The 23,866-nt window shown below is 47.4% G+C and overlaps 1 protein-coding gene across 1 annotated transcript in view; it reads right to left on the reverse strand.

Moving 5' to 3' along the window:
• Nucleotides 1-3,084: 3,084 nt before the first annotated feature.
• The window catches only part of HUNK (hormonally up-regulated Neu-associated kinase), a 46,078-nt gene continuing 25,296 nt past the window's right edge, over nt 3,085-23,866 (reverse strand). Inside the window, exons 4-10 of the mRNA XM_051779505.1 lie at nt 21,248-21,383; nt 20,893-21,020; nt 16,976-17,111; nt 13,117-13,285; nt 12,265-12,348; nt 7,997-8,060; nt 3,085-5,735 (exon numbers count right to left, since the gene is read on the reverse strand). Of these exons, the coding sequence (XP_051635465.1) occupies nt 5,086-5,735; nt 7,997-8,060; nt 12,265-12,348; nt 13,117-13,285; nt 16,976-17,111; nt 20,893-21,020; nt 21,248-21,383 (1,367 nt within the window). The 3' untranslated portion in view covers nt 3,085-5,085. The remainder of the gene's footprint in view (nt 5,736-7,996; nt 8,061-12,264; nt 12,349-13,116; nt 13,286-16,975; nt 17,112-20,892; nt 21,021-21,247; nt 21,384-23,866) is intronic.

The following is a 23,866-nucleotide window of genomic DNA, read 5'->3' on the forward strand; positions in this document are numbered from 1 at the left end:
AAGGGGGGACTGCACTCAGCTGTAGGCAGTTAAAAGCTTCCTTCTGCAGAGCAGACCTAAATGTGTCATCTTTTCTGCTTGGAAAAGAGAGCACAGCTCTGAGAAGAAGAAAATTCGGAGCATCCACGGGATTTGCCAGATCAAACTGCTCTAAAGCACTGGCGGCTCCTGGAATATCCCATCCCTGCCCCCTCATGGGACCGGGAGGAGAGGGGGGATGACAGCTGTGGCCAAGGAGTGCACGGATTTATGCATCCAACACCCCGTGCATTCAGGAGCCTCGGAGGAGCTGAATCCCCACCAGGCACGCTGGGAAACAGCAGCAGAACAACTGCACCCTGAGGCACCCCAGTCACTGGGAAAGGACGGGGGGGATCACATCCAGGCGCATCCGTGGGTGAAATATGGAAATGCAAGGCGGTAAAAGTAAAAGGGACGTGGTAACACATTGTCCTTGCAAAGCACAGGACAACTTGCTCTGTTCCAGGGCTCTGCTTTGCCCATTTCTGCAGATGGACAGTAAAGGCAGCTGGCACAGCCCCGGAATAATTGCCCCCTTCCATTTTCCAGTAACTTCTTGATAGAACAAATACACTAAAATACCTGTCCACAGGCACCTGGGGGTGCAGTTCTGCGGGACCTGGAACTGGGGGGGGGACTGGCAGTCCCACCCCATCTGTGCTGTTCCCGTCCCCTCCCTGACGCAGGAAAACACGTGGGGGGGCTCAGGGGAGCTGAAAACCAGCCTGGCAAATAAGTCACTTAATTTTCCAGCTCAGTCCCTGCTCGTGAAGTGTTGCAAAAACCAGCCCCGGGGTGGGAGAGGGCAGAACCAGGTCAAGCAGAGCTGGGGGAGGGTGGCGGGCGCCAGAAGAAAGGGATGGGGTGGTCCAGGCACAGCCTTGGTTTTGGGAGGCTCCGGCTGTGGGAGAGCTGCCCCTCCCCTGCCCCTTGTCTTCCCGCGGGTTTCGTTTGCCTGAGTTCATAATCACGGTGGGGACCCTCGGGGAAAGCCGAGCCCGGCTGTCTTTGCTGGGACGGCTCCTGCCGTGCTGCTGCTGTCCGGGGCAGGCAGAGATGGGAGGGAAAAACCCCATTTCTGTCCCACAGCTGTCCCTATGCTGCAAGCACAGGACAACATTCCATCCTTCAGAGGAACAGAAAGAGGGAAGCTATTATTTGGAAATAAAGCCTCTGGCGACCTTTCTTTGTTTTAGATTGAGCCTGTCCTTTCTGGTTGTAGGAGACAGAAGGAACTGGAGGATCTCTACAGGTAAAGGAAGAAGAGTGCTACTAATACAAACATTAATAAATATATTTATGATCTGTACGTCAAAAATGCCGTAATTCTGTTCTTAGATAATAACCAAAAATTTAAAACAAGCGTAGAACCTCACCCTTAATCAATAAACATCTCATTTCTCCTCTCTTGAGCTTTGAGTGCCCTGGGATCAGCAGGCAGGATGCTCCACAAAACTCCAAATCCCACTCCAGGCTCTACCCTGATGCCCTTTGTTCCTAACAACAGCTAATTGCGTGTACCTCAGCAACAGAAAGCATCATACTCCGGGCTTCTTTTGAGATTAAATATTGAAAAGACTCCGGATGTTTTCACCTCCCTCATACAAACATCATCAAGCCATCTCTGAGAGAGGCAGTTAAGGCAATGCAAACACGCCCCACACCGATGTGGGGCTGGGATACAAAAGAGAAAATTGTCCATTTTTGGCCACGGAGGATTAAAAAACCAGGGAAAAGCCATGGAAACCCCAAACTCCTGCACACAGCAATAATGTCCCTGAAGTTCCTGCTCGCTCTGTGATAAGCACGGCACATAATGAGCTTGGGGTGCTTCAAACAGCGAAGTTTAAAGCTGCATTACAAAGGAGCAAATAGAGGGCCAGGTTCCCCTTGGGATGGAGGTTTTTCTCCATCCCATTTTTCCGGGGACTTGCTGACAAACCATTTTCCTGGTGCACTGGGGACTGAAAAGTCTCCTGCAAACCCGACCCAGCCTGTTTCCAGCTGCACACCAAGGGATTTTATTGCAAAGATCAAGTGATGTCAAGTGCAAAAGCAAGAAAGTAATTGTTATTTACTTTTAGGATTTGTAAACCTCTACGCTCAGGAATTTTAATACTCAGCAGCCCATTTACAGGAGAAGTACAAAGACACAAAGACCAACACCTTTAGGAACAGATGCTGATTTCTCTTCCTTCTCCCTGAATAAATTCAACACCTGTTTTTCCAGGCAGAAGAGCTTGAACAAAAACACTTCTACCACTACAGATCCTGAACTGCTGCCCAGCCATCAGTTAGTTTGCAAAACCCTCTTCTAAGTGTTTCACAGCTGCTCCATTAACTCCACTGGGTTCTGCACTCAGAGAGGCCCCGCAGAGGCGCTTCCCTCTCGCACCCAAAGCTCAGCACTGCTCCTTCCCTGATGCACAGTCTGAAGTGTAAAGGGGTATTTTCAGCTCTATCAAACAGGTCTGCTACGGGCTTGGTGCCAAACCTCTGGCAAACACCACAAAAAGAGCTCAGCTGGTTGTGGAGGTCTCTGGATCAGTCGTTCTGGAAACGGATTTGCACAAAGGCAGGAGGAGGAAAAAATGGTACTTACAGGAACAGCTTTGCTCCCTCCCCTCGGGACACGGCAAGGCAGCACTCAGGAGCAATTCAGTGCCATCCTTTTGGATCTCTGCTTCAAGGCAGGAAGAGCTAGACGTTCCTACCAGCCTCCACTGGTCACAGAGGTTGGATAATGCCCAGAGTGGCTGCACAAGCTGCAGAGGGTGGGCAGCAGCCAGGTGCAAAGGATACACCTTGATGGGTGAAGGGACAGGTGCTGCCAATCCTCTCCTCGCCTCACCCTTCTGCTGCTTGTTTTCATGGAATCACACATGATTTGGGTTGGAAGGGACCTTAAAGCTCCAGTTTCCACCCTCCTGCCGTGGGCAGGGACACCTTCCACTACACCAGGTTGCTCCAAGCCCCATCCAACCTGGCCTGGAGGTTTTTTGTGCTGAGATTATCCTTTTTTACACAGTGACCTGGCAAACAAGAGTCAGCAGTCCATGGCAATCTTGTCCAAAAAGTACATGTATTTAATAATGATACCAAATACAGTTTTCCCCCCCTGGAATTTCCACCATGGCATTTCAGGAAGTCCCTTCTGTGGTCACTGCAGTTGGACTGTACAGAACTACTGTCTATGCTGGATACATGGTTATGTTTTAGCAGTGTAGTACTCATATATTCTCTATAAATATAATAAAAGATTTAACATTTGCTTTCATTCTGATTCTTACACATATTTACTGGGTCTTCACAAAAAATACAGGTCTCTTTCCTGCCTCCCCCAACCTTTTTATTGGGTTCCAAATAAACCTGAGTTTGCAATTCAAGTCAGCATCTGCCATCTGTTCAGATACGTGAGTCTGGCACACAAAAAAGGTGGGATTTCAGTGGTCCCTGATCTCAGTGGTCTCTGATTTCAGTGGTCCCTGATCTCAGTGGTCTCTGCTCGCTGCCTTTGCAGCACAGACATGTTCTTAGCACGAAGGAAATGACAATGCTTTGACATTTCTAAATGAAAAGAGCTAAAATGGACCCCCCTGGGATGCACAGGTGCTCTGTACAAACAGAATACAACATTTTTTGATGTGAAAATGAATATGATTATTTCAGGGCTGTCTTTCTCATCCTTTTGGGATGCGGGTTTTGGTGTAAGGCCCGTGTTATGCTGCAAACCAGGAACACATGCTCAGCTGTGGGATCTGCTGGGGACCTCCTCCCCTGCCTCTGCCCCAGCCCCTGAACATCTTACTCATGAAACTGGGAGGAAAACACCTCGAAGAGGGGTAACTCTCACTCTCAGCATTTGCCTGGACACCAAACCAAGGGGGCAACAAAATTGTTTGCAAAAATATGGTTGTAAATAGGGCTAAACCTTCTAATTTATAGGAAATGGGGCTGAAGACAAAAACAGAACCAAAAAAAAATGTTGCCAACCTCTCAGATATATTGTTTACTTAGAAAAACATGACCAGTACACAAGGACATGGTGTCTCTTAAGAAAGTTTATCTTCACTGCTCATGACAACACCCAATTTTTGGTAACCACTGCATTACCAATCCTGGAGTATAAAACAACCTCGGTACAGGTTCATGTGTCCTTTATTAGTCATTTTAATTCACTGCAGTCTCTCAGAGAAGCCTTCAGGTGTGTCCAAAGCTGCCTTGCTGTAATAGGGGCTACTGCAGGTGTGGGCTGGGTTGTTCAAACACAGCCTTCTGCAATCTGGATTTCTGTTTGAAGCATCTTTTTGCAGACTCATCATATGAAAGGAACAGGCCTTTAGTGAGGCGAATTTCCACACCATGACACTTGTTTTTAAATAATCCTCTTTCTTGCGAGTGAGGTGATTAAATCAGTGGGGTTTTTCAGGGAAAAAAAATTACTCTGTTTTTAGCTCCTTTATGTAACCAACAGTAAAATCTGCTTTGACTTCCAACATTCCCACTTCTTCTGAACGTTTAGATCACTTGTGTCTTCATTCAAGCTCAAAGCACCTTCATCTCCTCGGCAGTGCTCGTCAGCGAGCTGACTTTGGACAGAGTACCTGGAGTTTCTCCCCTTGCCCACCCCCTGATCAATGCCTGGAGCAGTGCCACAGGCAGGAGGAGCAGGGACAGTCTTACCACAGATCCTGGATGGGACTGGCATTCCTGGCACCACACAGATCACCTTGAGGAACCAAACCCTCGGCGCCTCCAACCAGCCCTGCTGCAACACCAGGCGAGAGCTGTGAAAATACACACTCACGTGGCTCTTTCAGGACATGTGTTACTGTACAGTCAGGTGCCAAATGCTAATATTTCTTAACAGCACGAGCAGAGCCCTTTTCTTTCAACTTCAATATGCAGGACAATGCCTTCCTTACGAGCAAACCTCTGGTTTCCTGCTGGAGCACTGGGGTGTGTTCCGCAGCGACAGTAACATGCCTGTGGCTTTCCCTTCTTGTTTAAAGTGGAAAAAGGTGAGATCCCAGAGCAGAGCAGAGCAAATCCCAGGATGTCAGGCTAGCACTGGCCACTGACAGCATCTGCTGTGCTGAAGGAGATCTGGGTGGGGCTCATCTGCTGCAGCTGAGGCATCCTGGCCTCCAGTGGCTTCTCGCTGGCCGACTGCATCGTCTGGCTCCTCTTCCTCAGCATCTGTCCGATCCCCATCATGGGGAACCTGCCCCTGCTTTTCACACAGTTGGGGCTGCCCAGGGGGTTGTTGGACACCAGCTGGGTGGGGGACACGGCTTCTTCCTTCGCCGGATACGCTTTTTCCTCGTAGGTGAAAGAGACCTGGGTGGGGTGGACGGGGGACGTGCTCCCTGGGGGGAAAAGCGGGGACAGTGTCCTTTCACTGGAGCTTTTGTAGGGGAAATTCATTGGGGAGCCTAAAATTCTGTACTGGTGAGAGGGGGAAACCTGGTCTATTTGGTCCTCTCTGTCAACTGACTCGAAGGAGTGCACAATGTTGAGGATGAGGGGGGAGTCCTTGGCTCGGCCCCCACTCCGGGCTGGTTCCTGCTGCGGGGGAGATTCCTGCCTCTTGAGGAGCCGAGGGGTCCTGGGGGGCGGCTGCTGGACCTCGAGGTACTCCAGGGAGCTGGAAGTGACACAGCCTGTCTTGGTCGCCAGAGGTTCGTGGAAAGGGCTCACCCCCCCGCTGGAGTCTGCAAAGCAATCGGAGAGGGAACCAGGAGAGCGGGTTGGAGTTACTGGCACTGCCTTCCCTGGCAGGCAGGTCCCACATCCCCTGGGACACACTGCACAGGAGCCTGACATGCACCAGCCACCACAAGCCCTTGGGGACACACACTCAGAACCTCATTGCCTGACTTAGGGACACACTCAGAACCCAAGTCCCTGACCCTCACTTGATACTTACGCTGTTGTTCCATGGGAAATTCATCTGCCACCTCCCTCAAAGGCAGCAGGAGAGCTTAAACTGAGTGGGACAAGGACTTGAAAAGGAAAACCACAGGTGTCTTCAGCTGTTTGTATTAATTATATCCTCTAAGGCCACGCCTGACAAACCTCACGTTTCTCCTCTCTTAGCACAAAACTTTGCCTGGCTCTTACTGGATCTGTGTCCTGTATTCACTGCCATACCTAGAGACACAGTGAGTTAATCTCTGGTGTCTTTCCTTGCATTTTGGAACAGAATCTGCTCTTGGTTTCACACATGTAAATATGGAGTAGCTGCACTGGCCAGATTCAGGCTGTTAAGAGTTGGAACAGATTTGCTGCAACGACTTCAGCAAGAACCTTCCTCTAGCAAGGACCGAAAATAAATGGAACAATCTTTGCAGGATTTGGCCCAGTAAAACAAAGCAGCTTGTGGAGAAGATCTGCTCGGTTTCTACAGGATGCTGGCACTGGCTCAGGCCAAGCATGTTTTGCTGCCTTTATGGAAAGCTGTCCAAGGAGCCTGATTGCCAAGTCCCCCTAATTGAATTAACCAGCAGTTAATCACTGTCTGTGAATTCCCTCAAACCACCTAAAAGGTACCTCAAATAATTTAAGTCTGCCAGCCCTCAGGTCACAGCCACAAATCTCACATGTATTTCCTGTGAAGGGATGGTCTCATCAGGGGTTGAGACCTGAATGGATGAACAAGATGGAATCTCGCACTCAGAGCTGTCTGGCAAAAGCAGACCAAGGTTAATCTGACCAGTCTCTTTCTAAAACCGGTCAAAATTATTTGACCACTTCATTTAAGATGTGTCAAAATATGGTTTCTATAAAAGAAATGCTTTAGCTGAGATCTGAATGATTTTCGGGTTTCAGATCAAAAAAGCAGGGAGAAACCTGAAGAGGAACAAAACCTAATAAGTTGACTTCCCCCTGTGCCTTCCTCCCAAAAAGGGACAACAAATGGGAGCAAAATGGGCTTTTTTTTTTTTTTTTACATTTTTCACAGGAAGTATGTCCCATTTCCGACCAGCTCTCTGTACTCCTGCTACCTTGCAGCAGAGGTGCCTCTGCTGCCACAAAAACACCATTTGGACCTATTTTTTTTTTCAGGTTGACAGCACCAAATGATGAATTATGAAGTCATGAGGACAAGCATGAAACCACCATGAGCCACCACTCTAAATAACCCCCTGACACCACAGCAAATGCTTTACCTCACTCTATTTCCCCACACTGCTCTGTAGTGATCACCCCTTATTTAGTTCCTTATTTAACAACCAGCCACATCCCCTTCCTGCTCCTCAAGGTCTCCCATCCATGTGTGCACTACCAACACTCCCCTTTCCCTCTGCTCCTTTCTCCCACCTCCTCTTGCCAGGAGCTCTCACCCATGCCTCCCACCCTGTGTGATTAATGGTCTCCTCTGGCTGTCACGTTTTTTCCTTTCCCTGCTCATGTTTTTTCCCCTCCTTTTGCTGCCTGAAATGTGCTGAGCTTGCCAGTCCCACCTGCCTTTCCCCCTTCTCCATCATCAGCTGCTGCCCACTGCTTCTCCCAGGGATGCCACTGCTACTGGCACATCCTCAGGGTCAGGGATTCTCCCGTGCTGCTCCTCAGCCCCCTCTGAGGAAAACACATTCTCTGGTAGGAAGAAGCTTGTCTACCAGCTCTGGTTTGTCAGTGATCTGGGGTGGGTGTTGATGCTTTCAAAACACCAGTGTGAGTGCAGATGATTTGGTGTAAAAAAGAAAGCTTTTTTTAAAGCACTGCAGGAACTCTGTCAAACACGAGGAGAAGCAGAAGTGAGGGCTCATGACTGCTGAGCGCTGTTCAGGACGTTTTGCTCCACGTTTGATGACATTACCCAGTCCTTTCCCACACCAGCTCCTGAGCTGACAGCAGTGCAAGCCCATTTTTACTCACAAACACACAACACACACAGGACAGGCTCACTAACGCTCATTAACACTCATTAACATGCTCACAGGGACGAACCCCAGGTGTTTCTGCCACCCACCTTTCTCGGGAGCCCCGGCCTTGGCGCCTTTCCGGTCCTTCAGCAGAGCCTTGGTGTTCTGGATCTGTGAGACAAGACAGGGAGAAGGCTGTCTATAGGAAACTGGACTTTTCTCAGTTTTCTTTGGGGGCTGATGGTGAAGAACCTCCCCTTTCTTTTCTCGTTCTTTGGGTTTTTTGTCCTTTAAGTTGTAAAACAAACAAGAACAGTTGGGTTTATTCAAGGGAAGGTTCAGTGAGGCACAAGCACTCCACTTACCCAAGCTGGATTAAGAACTTCACATTTACAAGGAACTTATCCTGACTACTCAGAATAACTAAATCTTCCACGTCTCATTTTTCTCTGACACGATTTCATGGCTCCCATCTGCTCTGACATCCGGGCAGTGAGAAAGACGGCTTTGGAAAATTAAAGGCAAAGGGAAGTTTTCTCTTCAGAGGACATTTGTCCTCACTGGAGGAAGCAGATACAGGTGTGTGCTCCTCCATATCTGAAATACCCTATTTAAGCACCTAAAAAGGTCTTTGATTTCTCCTTATTCCACTTCCTCTGACATTTAAAAAGGTGAGCTGCTGAGCTTTAAATAAGTTTAAACTCTTTAAATCATTTATTTTCTGTCCAGACAAGATCTGGAGGAATATGGCCCTTGATTTTACAGCATCTCTGCAACTGCACAAGACATGGAGGGGGAGAAAATTCCTGGCCCAAGCCTTCCCTGAGCCCTAACTCCTAATCATGAAGGAGAAGAGCTGAAGGTGGGACTGCAAGAGCACATATCCTAGATAGGTTTGATCTCCAGTCATGACAGAGGAAAAACAGAACCTGGGAGTAGGACTCTGAAGAGGAATCCAATTTTCAAAGCACAGTTTTACAGTGAAAATTCACTGCCTCTTCTTTCCATCACTGGATTCAGCACAACACCCCTTATCTGCCACTGATTTCTGGGGGAGCCAAAAGTCTTATTTCACGTCCAAAAAATCAAGCATCAAATTTGTGGCTTTATTTTGCTACCCCTGAAAAGCTTCCAGGATCTCTTGCCTTTCTGGGACAGAGCAGTGTGGTGCGTTTTGAGATGTCCCTCTCAAAGAAGAGGGGCTTCTGTTTGGGTTGGTCTGGGTTTTTTCCTGTGGTCATAATTCTCATTTAAGCAACATGTTTTGCTGCGTCTTATTAAAAAGTCACTGTGAGTGCAAGTCTTTTTTAAAAAATGCAGGAAAGTTCCTTCCCCCAGTTATGTGTTTCCATCCTTTATCTCCTCCAGTTCCCTTCCCTTTGGCCAGCTAAAGCTAAAGCTGGCTGACCCCTCCACAGCCATGAGCACATCACAGAACTGTTGTCACTCTGCATGACACCTTCATCCACCCGATGCCTTTGGTGCCTTTAGAGGCTGTAAACACCTCTGGCACCAAGCATTTATTCCTGCCTGGCCACGCTGTGCTTGGAGCAACACAGTGTTGGATCAGGCCCAGGCATTGCACAGTCACTCCTGATGAGGATAAAGGAGTAGCAACAGCAATGATGATGATGACATTAATAATAATAATATTGCTGTGTGAATAACCTCCTGCCACAATATAGTCAGTGGCCTTCACCCTGCTGGTGTGTTTTCTCAGTCACCCCACACAATTAAAGCACCCACAGCAAAGAAAACTCACATATCCGGTGTTAGCAGTTAATTAGTTCACGCTGGATGAACACTGCAAATGGTCTCGGAAGTGTTTTTAAAACTATTAACGTTGCTCCTTAATGACCAAGGTTGTGAGGGGGGAAATGACCGAATCCCAAACTCCCAAAGTGCCACACACTATTCTGTTTTAAAAGGGAAGGAAGATTTCATTCGGGGGAGTTACAAAAGTTTGCCTGGCCACGTCGTGCTGCCCCACAATGCAGGACTTGTACCGGTACTTTATACTTGATAGGTTGGGAATTACATCATCCTCTGCTATTTCCTGTCCTGACCTCGACCCTCAAACCTACCCTTAGTCCCAGCAACGGATTTGAAAGACAGATAAAGGGTGTTTGCCTTGGCCATGTCTGAAATGGTGATAGGGTAGTGACACAAGCTCCTAAAAACTGCACATTCCCTGGGTCTGAGCCCCCCAGCTGCCCTGGGGGAGGCAGGTACACCCTGCCTGCTCCCCTGGGTGCTCTGGAAAGACAGCCACTCAACCCCTGAGACCCATCCCACTAAAAGAGAGATGGAAAGAGAGACACAGACTCGTGCCTGCCTCCCTCCTCCCTGTCCATGCTGAGCGCTCCAGTGAAACCAGCCTGCAACAGCCTGGTTCCTTGGCACTGCCAGCAGCTCCCAGCACCCCAAAAAACCCCTAATGGAGAACAGGGGCTTGGCATGACCATTGCCCCCATGCCCCCCGCCTGCCCCAGCTGCTGGCAGCCCCTGCCTGAGGCCAAGTCCTTATTTCACACCCCGGGAGTGAGGTGGATGAAAGAGTCCTCAGCTGGAGCCGCCGCTGACCATCCCTCCCATCCCTCTCCCTGCTATTCCCATGGCAACACACAGCTCTGCTCTTGTGCAGTGCCTGCCAGGGGACCAGTGCCTCCCTGTTCCCACTCTGGCAATGGCAGGGAGGGATAAAGGGACTCTCTCCAGCTCATGAAACTTCCTGAGCTTACAAATCCCCTGCCCCTGAGTGCCAGTGGCACCCACTGATCCCAGTGGCATGAGCTGGGCACTGCCAGGGCTGTGTTCCCACCCACATGAAGGCATTCTAGGGGAGTTTTTACCTTAGATACAAATGGCAGTAGCACCCCAGCACCTGCATTCCCCTCCCTGTGCAGCTCCACCTGTCCTGGTACGTAAGAATCACATAATCCCCTTGAATACAGCTGAAGCAATAGAAAACATTGTACAATAACTGGTTTGGCTTGGAAGGGACCTTAAAGATCATCCAGTGCCACCCCCTGCCATGGGAAGGGACACCTTCCACTAGACCAGGTTGCTCCAAGCCCTGTCCAAGCTGGCCCTGAACACTTCTATCCTCAGCTGTGCCCATGCAGAAAGAGAACAGACTGTGTTATTATTACTGCAGTGTCTGCACTGTGAGTACATCCTGGTGACTATTTCAAGAAAGACATGACACCCCCTCATCCTCTAAATAGCTACCCTGGGAGTAACTCTGAGTGCAGGAGAGGCTTTGGAAGGAGTTTTATCCCTAAGCATGCCCACAAACCAAACTGGGGCCAAATACCAGCACTGCCATTGGTTTCCAGTTATCCTTAGGGAACTCAAACATCGGCTCCAGGCAGGCCCTGCTGCAGCCTCCCCTGCACAGGGTTGGTGCACAGAAGCTGTGAGCTCATTCCTGGATGGCTGGCAGAGCCATCCCTGGCACAGAGAAGTGGCACCAGCAGCAGGAGGAAGCCGGCCCAGGGAGCAGCGAGATGCTCCATGCAGCATCCCGGTACCTGCTTGGTTCCCAGGGAAAGGCTGCTCTGCAACAGCTTGAATAAGCTGTCAGAGCATTGTGAAATATTATATTCATTGAGTCTACCCACTACTGATACATTTTAAATAAGATGGTTTTGATTGATGTAAGAAAAGAGTAAGTACTTTGCCCTGCTATTTCCATGGCTTGCAGCTCAGCTTGTCTTGCAAGAAGTCTTTGTGACAAACAAACCCAGCCACGACACAAATCTGCCCCTGCAATTAGATCATCAATCCAGAGCTGAGGAGCAGCTTTTGAAGCAGGCAGACTCCTCAAGAATGCTGCTCATTGTGTTGGCAGGGAAGACTTGCACAGCTCAGATTACTCTTGTAATTTTAGTGCTTGGCAAAGAATCAGCCAGGGAAGAAAAATCCAGCCATGGTTTAATAAAAAAATACCTTCTCTACTCGCAGGCAGAAAGGCTGGAGACCAGAGTTCTCTGCCCTACACCACCAAGGTCTAAAGACTCAAGGAGAGTCTCAAGAACACTCAGTTTTGATGTTATAACACCAGCAACTTGCACCTCAGAATGAAACTATGGAGCCCTATGATTAAGTTCACATTATTTTGCTGAACAGAGCCTTAAAACCTTTTAATTTCTTCAAAAAAACCTTCAAAGTCACCTTTACACTTCTACTCGAGGGGGTTGCTATTTGTTCCTTTGAAAAGGAATTGAGGGAATTATTTGTCCTGCACAGGAATGACCACGGGTCTTTATTTTTCTCCACAGGTCCACAAATCCATCACCTTGATCACAATCACCAAAGATCCTCAAATTCAATATGTTTTCAAAGCACTTTAATGAGCTTTGATGAGCTTTACCTCATAGGAGTCTTTATTTGCCTTGTATTTTTCTATCTGGTAGAGCTGGTTCTTGTGGAAAACACTGTCCTGGCCTTCGGCCTTCTGTGGAGAGAAAAGCACAGAAAAGTAAAATATGTGGGACAATTAGAGAAAATTAATGTTCAATTATTGCTTAATGTACTGTATCCACTCTTGGCATTCAGTGGAGGAGCATCAACTTACAGAGCTGATGATTTTGGTCCACTACATTTTAAATGCCACTGGTGGCATCATCAAGAAAACATTCTCATGAAAAAAACTGAGAAAGATAAAAAATTAAGAAGCTGTTGCCAATTTGGAAGGCCCAGGACACACTCAGGGGCCAGGAAGGTCAGCAGGAGGTCAGATCACATCAAACTTTCAGCTAAGTTTTCACTTAAAAGCTAAATAAAACCTTAATAAGCTCTTAAGCTTTCTCTTGATCTCCTGAATCAAGTTACATGGTGTTATTGATATCTCAAGCAACAGAACTATGTCGACACAGGGACACAGCACATGACAATCACAGAATCACAATGGACATGTAAGGCTCTGCATGGCAACAGTTTGCTTCCTGCAGGGTAACTGCCCTGCAGGAGGGGATCTCCTATGGAAACAGGGAGACACAAAGTCTATCAGCAATTACCTTTGCAACCTGGGGAATTTTTACTTGGAATAATGTTAATAATTTGGGGAACACTTCCCCTTCGTGCCACAAAATTAGGAAAAAAAAAACCCAACCCAAAACTCGGGTGAAGCCTTGGGTTTCCCAGCAAGCTGGGGAAACTTTCAGGCCTTTTTTCCCCCCTGCTCAGCCACTCGTGCAGAGAACCAGAAAGAAGCAGGGCTCACCCTCAGGCTGGCCAGGTAACGCTCCAGCTTCTTGTTGAGCAGGAAGTAGATGGCGAGCGTGTGGCTGGCCCTGTTGGAGAGCACGGTGTTGATGACATCGCTGTTCTTGTAGCCCAGCTTCTCAGTCATGTGGAGCAGCACACTCTGGCTGAGGTCCTCCAGGTGAATCCTGCATGGGGAGAGAGGCAGAGCACTGAGCTGGAGCCGTCCTGGCATTGGAACCATCCTGGCATTGGAACCATCCTGGCATTGGAACCATCCTGCCGGCGACGGAGCCTCAGAGGCGACGGAGCCTCGAGGGGGGACCAGGCACAGCCTGAAGGGCTCAGGGACGTGGGAGTGATTATCTCTCTCTTCCCATTAAAAGGACAGGCTTTTTGGGAACCACTGGCACTGCAGGAAGCTGTGATAGCTGAACAAACAGGACTCTGCCCACCGTGTCCATCCCCGGTATGAAATGGCACCGTGGTGCTCAGGATGTGCCGTTTGTTACCCTACACCCGACCAGTGAGGACCATCAGGATTATCACAGTATACATCTGGTTTTGAAGGAAAAGAGGTCAAATCCAACCCAGATAGCTCCCTGAAAAGTCCCTCTCCCTGCAATCAAACACCCCTGGCATTCAGCTTCACGCCTTACCTGTCGCACAATATCCGTGCTCTGAGTAAGAGAGGGAATTTCCTGCTGGAAAAGGGAGATGTGCAGGGCTATTGCAGCAGCTCTCAGAGTGGTAACACTGCTGTTATACCCCTGTCAGTTAAAAGCATGCATCCAAGCCATGTTTATGTATCTGCTCTTCTACAGAGTCTGTAACAGGCTCAGCCAAGGCGAGAAATGGAGTGGAAATGGCAAAGCATCATCTCGGTCTAAGTTAAAACCAGATTTTCCAAAGAACACTGCTCCTATTTAGGCCTCTAAGTGTGCTGGCCAGATTCCCAGATGTACCTGTCAATTCCCATCCATCTCCAAAGAAATGCTGGGTTTCACTTGGTTTCTAAAGGATATTCCTTGCTCCTAATATCAAGCCTAGTATCTGGCTAAGGCACGGTGGGGGAGCTTAGGCTGTGGGCATTTTTGCCAGCTGCCTTCCCCCTTCCAAAGGATCACTCCCACCTTTCCCACTCCTGCCCTGTGCACCTGTGCTGTGAGGAATGCCCAGACAGCAGCCTGGGTCTGATCTACAGCACTTAGACAAGATGTAAAACAGCGTTTAACAGAAAAAAAACCCCAGTCTGGAAAATCTCAAATAACTCTTTCCCTTTGTTCCCCTTGCTTATTAACAGTCTTTCTGCCCCAAAGAAAAGCTTGGGGTTGGGTTTTTTTCCAAGTTCAAAAGCAAAACTTATCTTGGCCATTGCACGTTGAGACATCTGTACAGCAAAAGAAATTCAAGCAATTTCCACTTGAAGTGCTCAGCAAAACGGGAAATTTTTGCTTGCCTCCAGGGAATTTCTTTAACAAAAGCAAGCTTATAAAAAGCCTGGGAGAATATTCTCCTGAAAATGCAGTTTTTGCCGTTCTTCCACCTTATCTCCACGTTCTTCCCTTTCCTACCACGTTCCTGTCTTTGCAACAATGGGTGTTATGCTCAGAATAGTGCAAGAACATAACACAGCTTCTACTGTGTTGATTAAGAGGAACTGATTCTTTGCAAATTCAGCAGTGGATTTTTCACACACTGTTTCAACACACCTTATCCATATCTGCACACTAAGGAAAACTTGGAGAAATTCCATCGAAGCTGACTCCAGTGGTACTTCCTGAGGCAAACTCAAAAGGAGTCAGGCCACATATTTAAGTATTTCAAACTTTACAGGTTATTTCCCCCATAAAGCTCCAGTATGACAAAGTCTAGGTAGGTCAAGCTTGGGGCATCGACTAATGAAACTAAAGCAATATTATTACCAAAAAAATGAAGTGAAAGAATCTCTGTGGCTTTTATCCTTTACAGCTTCAAACGAAATCTGGGTTCAGATAGAAGGAGTATCTACTTCCCTCTGAATTTCTGACAAAAGGATGGGAAAATCAGTGCAACGAGAAAGAAAGAAGGGGAGAAGTTGCCCACCTCACTGCACCAATAAGTAAACTCTGGAAGGGACCCACAACCTCATAAAAGCCTGACAACTGCAAGCCAGGAGTTAAAAACAGAGGCATGAAAACACACCTACAAATGCAAAAGAATTGTGAAAGCACATTCAAGCCTTACTTCTGTATTTTTTCCTCTTTTCTGCAGCTAATACTCAAACAGACAGAGAATTAAATTACCCCTCCAGGTCTCTGTTACACTTACATTGACTTAACAGATGCCACATTTAGTGGATTGATTGGGCTCATTATGACAGTGATTTCATTAGCTTAATGACTCATTCAGTTTACACTTGTTTTCCCTTTCTTTACCACACCACGTTCACATGTACCACACTCAGCACAGTCCAATGCACCACAGACACTCACATCTCCTTTTGCTGAACACCACACTGGGCAAATTAACCCAACTGCCCTTCAATTTGCAGCAGGAATGTCAAGAGAAGGGCTCTGCCTGTTTTCATTCCTCGTGAAACAACTCTTTGTGGGGGCCACCTTTACATTCTGTCCCCGTCTGGGCATCGCAGGCCCCACATGTGCCCTCCCCGTTTCAGTGGATGGCCCTGGTGATGCCCCCTGGCATCCAAGCTGCTCAACACCCATCCAACACAGACTTTGAGGGTGCAAAACCTGATTCTCCTCAGGTCAAAGACACAAAGAGGTGGCCTGGCTGGTGAACACCAAATCCTTTTTGGGCGGAGGACAGTGGGTCCCATGTTCAGATAAAAGTCATCACAGCTCCAGGCACACACCACATCTGGTTTGTAACAACTGTGTGTGGGGAGATTATGATCTTCACTGAGGGACTCTCCTCTTACTGAAGTCAGGACAGAAATTTTGGAGCGCTGTCAAATTTTAAACACCAAATTTAGGCTTTAATTTGCTGTCTTTGCCTCAGTGTTGCCTGACCTGCTGCAGGTACTGGGCTGTGCATGAGGCACAGTTGGAGGGCTTTGATAGAGCAAGGAGGTTTTATCTGATCAAACACAGACTTGTATTTCCAAGTGAGTTGCCTGAGGCTCCATTTACAGTCACTGGAGAGGAACTGGTGTCTCCTGGGCACAGAGTCATCCTAAGGCAGAATCAAAGAGAAGGCAGATGAATCGTTATGTAAAGAGTGCCCTTGTTTCTCTGCACTGACTGCAAGGAGAGCCTTGCCTGGCTGGCTCATGTGGCAGCTCTGCACATGTTTAAAGTCAAGCAAGATTATTTCTAACACCAAAGTGGACCATAAGTACCTTTCCTTCTTCTTCTTTTTCCCTGGATGGATGTTTCACTGACCATGAGATTTGTTCTCTTCTTGCATTTACTCATGTATTCAGCAAGGTTCAACATGAACAACAAGGCAAGATCACTTAACTTTGACCTTTCTTTTCACTTAAACCACAGAGCCTCATGGATATAGCACAAACTGGCAGAGCCTCTGTGGGGAAAGTAGCTTAGATTTTACTGAATTACAAGAAGATCAGAAGCTGCCCATCACACATCCCCATTCCCATGTCTGGAGCCAATTAATCTCATGACTTGCATCTCAGACCACCCTGCAAATAATACACTGTATGCCAGCTTCTAATTTAAGGTATTGCTTTTGACCATTCCAAGCAACACTTACTCAATCCTAACAACTTTCATGATGGAGTCACAAAAGCAATCCCAGAAAAAGCACTGGGATGGTGTCACAGGAGTGGAACTGAAGCTCCAGAGCCGTTCACATTTTCACACACGTGATTTACAGACACCCTGGCAGGCTTTCTCCTCCCTTCCAGGCAGTACCTGTTTGGATAGGTGACATTTGGTGGTGCTCTTCCGGGGTAATTCTCGTTGAGCCATCGATTTGCCAGGGCCTGCTGGATGTTTGGTCTCTTTGCGGGGTCTGGCTCCAGCAGAGATCGTAGGAAGTTTATGGCAGCTGTGAAGAAAGCAAGGAAAAACCCCAAACAATAGCTATGCCATCCGCTTTATGACTTACACAGTAGTGCAGTTACTACAGGTGGGTAGCCTGGCCAAGAGTGTACTAAACAGCAATGTTTTCCTTACGGTGTGCTCTGATGTCCTTGGGAAAATGGAAGTACTGATAAGGGATTACTAAGTAAAATAAACAGTGATTTATAGTCACAATGATTTATGGAGTCATAAAGGAGAGGAGAAAAAGAGGGGTTTTGTCTCAGAGCTCGTTTGAAGTTTCGGAGCAGGTGAGACAACACTTGATTTCCTCGTGAGAGCAAGAGGCTGGAGCAAGGTCAGAGAGAAATCACTGTGTTTAAAGCAGGAGGAGATGGACCGGGGGGAGCGGAGGGGAAGGGAAAGGATGCAGAGCTGGGAAGGAAGACGTGGCAAATTTGGCTCCCTTTGACATTATGAGGAGAAATTCTCTCCTGGCTTCCATCCAGCCCACAATCAGTTGCAGAAGGTTTTAGCCCAATTAAAACAGTACAGCAAAATTCATTTTCATTTTGGTTTCGGGTGCTGAACCTTCAGCCTTCAGGGGCATTCGAATACTACTCAACATTTCTGCTATTTTCCTACAACAACAATGTGGCAGGAAAGCAGCAGGAAAAGTCTACATCCAAGTTCATAAACTTGCTGGAAGCTGTTCCCTGCGTGCCCAGGGAGTGCCCCCTCCTCATCCTCCTGGGCACAGAAATCCCCATTACAGCAAACAACAAACCCCTTGTTCTTCCACTTCATCTCCTCTCGCTCCAGTAGCTCCCTTATCTCTGTGTTAGAAACCACACACATCCCATGGGCTCAGAGCAAAACAAATCACCCCTTCCCAAGCCAACACTCCCCTCCTTCATCACCAGCATGCTCAGCCCCCAAATCACCTGATGTCTCCTTAAATGTCTTACTTCACCACCACTCCCACCCCTGCCAACAGGCAGGCTAATTAAATGAAGCTTGTGAAGCACCACAGATAACAGATTCAGACTGGGAGAAACTAATTCTGGAGAGAAGATCCCCCCTGGAGGCTCCCTGGACCCGGGAAACATAGTGGAGATGAGTAACCATGCTGGATTTGGCTGATTTGAGCTGTCAGATGGTACCAGGAGGAGAGAAGCCTTTCCCAGGTCAGCCACACAGCTGTGGGATGAAATTCGTGCCCCAGGGAGCAAACATGAGCAAACATGTTCCCTGTCATGAGTGAAACCAGCTCAGTGTCTCGTTCCCCCTGGGGGGCTGTGCCTGGTTGTAACTGGGTATGCAGGTATGGCCTAAAAATATCTCTGGAGAAAATGCAGCAAGGTCATTCCACAAGCCCCACCTAATGAAATCCTTCCTCCAAACCACGGGCATGAATAAACAACAGCTTTTCTTCTCATCTCCACTTAATTCCTCTGTTCCAGAAGGAAGAACAGGAGCATATGGAAGAGGGAAGGGAAGGAAAGGAATGTGTGCAGGGTGAATACCAACCTCCTGAGTAACTGACCTCTGCTCACCTAAAATCAGTAACCAGGTGGCTGTGTTGTTGAGGAAGCTTAAATGAAAAATGGTTTCCTAAGTGGGAAAAATCAAACAGTAACTCCAAACTTCCCCTGTTGCTACACAGGTTGCTTTGGGTGCTCACGGTCACCCAATACTCTAACTTACACAAAAAAGTGTTTTATTGCTTAGTGATAAGACTGACTATTACATGATGGGTCTGCATGTTCAGTAACTGTGAAAAGAAACATTGAAAGACAATGTACTGAACAAGCCAAACAGACTCCTGCAAAAACTCTTTGTATATGAATTTTATGGAAAAATAAAACCTGATTAAAGCAAAAGGTCCATAAACCCAAGAGGTTAACGACCACTACAATTCACAGAGCAGAGGAGCAGAGTTTCTACCCACTGACCCAAAGCTTAATGGTGGCAGGAACAAATGTCATCTTAAATCAGAGTGTGCCATGTCAGTGAACATGTGAGGCCACTGGCTCAGATCAGGAACTGATGTGTACCTTTGTTCCCAGTGAGGAAAGGTTAACATGCTTAAATCTAGTCCATTAATTTGCCATCATCTCTCCAAGTTCTCACAGGGTAAACAAAATACTGCTTTCCCTGGAGACCAGTGTCCAGTGAGCTCCACAAAAGCTACAGAGAGGCATTGGTGAGAAAATCTCACGGAGGGTGAACGAAACAGTAAAATTAAGCCTGTCAAAAGTAATGTTATCTTTTTTGCTACCAACTGCTTGCCTTCCACAGGCCTTTTGCTGGGTGGTTCAGCCTTGAGTTGTCCCAGTGAAGTCAGTGAAATGTCCCACTTAAAAGAGAATGGGAAGAAAATAGTGATTGGGAGAACAGTCCATTGGTTCAAAGACACTCCACAGCCATCATGTAATTGCTCTTTATTGGTAAAATAATTTACCTCAGCGCAGGAGGTAATTTTTTTGCCAAACTTGGAAAATGTTGACTATGCCATGCAAGTCCCTGAATTCAAAGGTAATTTTGCAAATGATGTGGGACTTGGCATCTAGACAAGTGCAGCAGGAAGCAGCCAGTGTAATCTTTCTTTTAATTTACTCAGTGGGGCTTTAAAGCATGTGCTAGAGCATTAAAACAGCCATTTTGTGCAACTGAATCCTAACGGGAAGTGTCCGGAGTGGAAATTCCAAACACCCTAACTGTGTCAAACAGCCAGCAAAAAGCAACCAAACAAAACCAACACCAACAAAAAACAACCAAACAAAACGAAACAGAAAGCCCCAAACAAACAAAAACCCCAAACAGAAACCTGCAGCATCCCAGCTCACTTGTAAACCCTCCACTTTACAACATGCCACAATATGAACTGCTGGCAGGAAAAGGGTCCTTCATACAGGAGCTGAGTGAACAAGGAACAACAGGTTATGCAGGGATAAAAGCCAGGTGACAAAACACTTCCCTACCCACTTCTTCCACAGGTAAATCTGTGCTTGGAGAACTCACCTCGTGACACGACTCCCAAGGGCTTTCTCTCACACCCTGTAACAATGGTTTCCTTCCTCAGCTGCCCTTTTTGCACTTGCAATCTTTTCATTTTACTGAATGTCCTTTGCAAACAGGCTGCCAGGGAAGGAGACAGAAGCTCTCCACGAACCACCAATTTGGCACACGAAAATAAAACCCAACTGCCAAACAGAGCTCGTTCCAAATGCTGACAGTGGTCTTGCTACAAGCTGAAAAATTATTCTGTTGCCTAGTGACAAAGCTCTGAAGCAGGAATTAATATTCCTAATACTAATACATCAACAATTTTGCATTTTGTGAACACATAAAGGTTGTCCCAGGTCACTGTCCCAAAATAGCTTCTGAGCGCATGTCATTACTACTCCATAATTAATGTGAGGTCATTTGAGGCAGTTTATCACTCAAACCTGGTCATGATAATGCCCAGGAATCTGTTACTCCAAAATAATCTGTTTGTCCATCCATACACTAAAATCTGAGAGTGCAAAACCGACCAACTACTCTACAAAAGCAGTTTCACAGGATCCCACAGGTCTGTCCCTTCTCTCACACTCAGCACAACTCGGTGTTTCTTCAGCTGACACACAGAAGTCAGAGCAAAATGAGTTCTGCTACAGCAACTCCTGCACTTCTTTCGGAGGCTAAAATGAAAGGAAGTGTTTTTCCCAATGAGCACGACACACTGGCAGCAGGAGCCACGATCATTCCATGCAATGTCTCTGGCCAGCTGGATCTGACCAGGTCCCACACACTCCTTTGATTACCTGAAGAGAGCTGGGTGGGAAAAGGGTTCATCTCTTTGTCCACCATCTTCTGGTATAAGGCTCTCAGGCTGAACGGCTCCACGGTAAAGGGCAGCGTTCCAGTCAACATGGCATACATGTTCACCCCACTAGGAGAAAACAGGGAGAGAAGGAAACCAAAGTGATCAGGAACAATGAAAAAAACCTTATTCTTAGTGTTTAGAGACTGTACTTCATCTTTAAGGCCTGACACTATTACGTTATTGATGCCCCACCTCTGGAAATCCTCAAGGTGAGGCTGGATGGGGCTCTGAGCACCCTGATGGAGTTGAAGGTGTCCCTGCAGTGACAATTATAAAGTAGAGAAGTAACTCACATGGACCAAACATCTATTTTGGGCCCGTATTTCTTCCTTGCCAGAAGTTCAGGGGCTGCATATGCTGGGCTCCCACACTGGGTGCTGAAGGGATCAGAATAACCCAGGATGCCTGCACAGTTGCTCAATCCAAAGTCTGTGAAAGGCAGAGAGACAGAGTTATGAAAGACAGACACAGTCAGACCGCCCTAGAACACAAGTGAAAAAGAAAGAACATTTCTTCTTTCCAAAAGCCAAGCAATGGACTGCCCGAGGGGAAAAAAAAAATCATCCACATGCAAAAATTTCATGTAATTGGTTTCTACAAGGTGCTAAATAACCAGAGATTTCCACAAACAATAAAAAAAAGTCTTAGAATATGCACAATCATCAACTTCAGACATAAAGCAACTCCATTTCCCTGGGAACTGGATGGCAACAGCCAGAGTTGAGCTCGGCCCAGGCACTGAGGGGCCACCAAGGGCTGCTGTGGCTTCCACACTGCTGCAGGATGTTATGGAGAGGCCAAGTTTAAGTGGGACTCCCTCAACATTCCCTCTAAATCGTGTCCATGAGCCATCAGATGCAAGGGGGGGATGACAAGCTCCGAGGGGTGGAGAGGCAGCGCTCCAGCTCTGAGATAACAGGGAGGTCCTGGAGCAAGAAGGGGAATGTCTTGACTTGGCTGCCCCCTCCCTGACTTATGCCTTGAATTGTTGCATTTCTGGGAGTATCTGCCACTCTTTTTCTGGCAATAACAACAAGGGACTGGCACAGGCTGGCACCGGAGACCAGAGGGAGCCTCTCAGCAGGAGGAGGCTGAGGCTTCCCAAGTGCTCTCAGGCAGCCCAAGACCAGGCTGGCGCCAGGAAGGGTGTTCCCAAAATCTCCCCTTGTCTGCTCTGCAGGCTGAGCTGGGCTTAGGGAAGGATCTTAAAAATTAAACCACTAAGCAAGGAAAGGAAGGCAGGGTCGCACTGGTGGCAGACGTGGATGGTGGCAACGTGCAGCCAGGGGAGGGCAAACCCACCCTGTCCAAGGGTAGCCATGGTTGGCTTGGGAGAAAGCAATTAGGAGAGCTGGTAGAGAAGGGGAAATCAGCCAGGAATCCTCAAGGTATTAAAGGGTAGACACATAAGCCTTATTCCCTTACAAAACCAGGCAAAAATATAAAAATGCTTAGCAAAAAAAAAAAAAAAAAAAAAAGGCAATTATCAGGCTGCCTGTGTGAGCTGGAGTGCCCAAATGATGGCACAGCACTTTCCACTCGACTGGCTGCATCTCTGAGAGCCAGACAAGCACAGGGAACACAGGAATCACCATATTTCACATGTAAAGAGGCTCAAGGGGGCTTTCCTGGAGAACACTGTCAACACTGAAGGGGGAATCAAGACAATTTCCTTGCCTCTGATGGAACACAATTGTCCCTGGACACTGCTTAATCATCCCTGTTAGATATGTATTATCCCTGGGGCTTTTACAAATACTACCGAGGCTCCATTAACTTAATTAACATATTCATTAGCTGTGGCCCGAGATGAGTTATGTCAACTGTAAAATACATTTAAAGACTCCTAGAAATGATATCTCCACACAGCACCATTGCTGGTCTTTACCCTAGAGTGTTATACCCCCTCCAAATTACTTCTCTATACTATAATGTCTTGCAATCAAAGTACATAAGGGCTGCATTCTGAAATGGTGTAAATCAGCATCTCTTCATCAGTGGCAGTGGAAGTTTTCATTCTCTTCTTTTATAAACACCTTCTCTTCAATTATAAACATCTTATTCACTCCCTACAGCTCATTCATCTGAGCTGCCATACCTTTTTTCCCCCCTAGTGCCTGCTGAAATGCAGAATGTGTGCAAACAAATGCATCTTGAGGACAGGGATTTCATAGCCCTGGAAATGAGAATATTGTTATTAACACTGTGGCAGCACATCGTGAGCACAGTGTGGTTTTTATCGAGGATGAGCTGCTGAGCTTGGTAAGGACAGTGTGACCACCAGCGTTGGTAATTCCACTGCCATTCCTGCCTCTGCCTTGGGCTCCCTTTCAATAAGCCCAGCTAATTACAGAATTCAGATCAAAGGCCACCCTTGGTTTTCCAAAGTAAATATTATGACATGGAAACTCCCCCGCCCCCACTGTTCGTGCTATCGGAGCATCGCGTCGCACGACTCCTCTGCAACGCCTCCGGGAAATCAGCAGTAATCCATGGATATACAGCCATCTCTGGAGCTATGGCAGCCAGAACAGGGAAAGGGCTGTTAGACAGAAGCTCCTCGACAAGCTGGACCAGCAGAGCTGAGTGTCACAGGTGCCCCAGGAGGACACCAAGGACTTCGGGTGGCCTGCGAGTGGCTTTTCACAGCACGGGGTGGGAGATGAGGAGAAGTGAATCATTTCCAACATTCCCAGTCCTGATGTTCTTCAGTCTGATTAACAGACTGCTAAGAATAAGTCCTCTTAAAGGGAACTTTTCTAAGAAGAATATGTAAGAGCACATCATAAACCACCTTGTCACACAGCTAAAAAGAGTAACAAAATCCAGGTGCCATTGAGCAGCTGGGTGAAGAAAGGGACTCGAGGCATTCAGTTCCCACTGAAATGCATGAAAAAGCAGGGGCTTTGAAT

This window comes from Manacus candei, unplaced genomic scaffold (assembly GCF_025592945.1).
Source record: "Manacus candei isolate 608988 ecotype Guabito, Panama unplaced genomic scaffold, ASM2559294v1 h1tg000014l, whole genome shotgun sequence".
NCBI classification, from domain to species: domain Eukaryota; kingdom Metazoa; phylum Chordata; class Aves; order Passeriformes; family Pipridae; genus Manacus; species Manacus candei.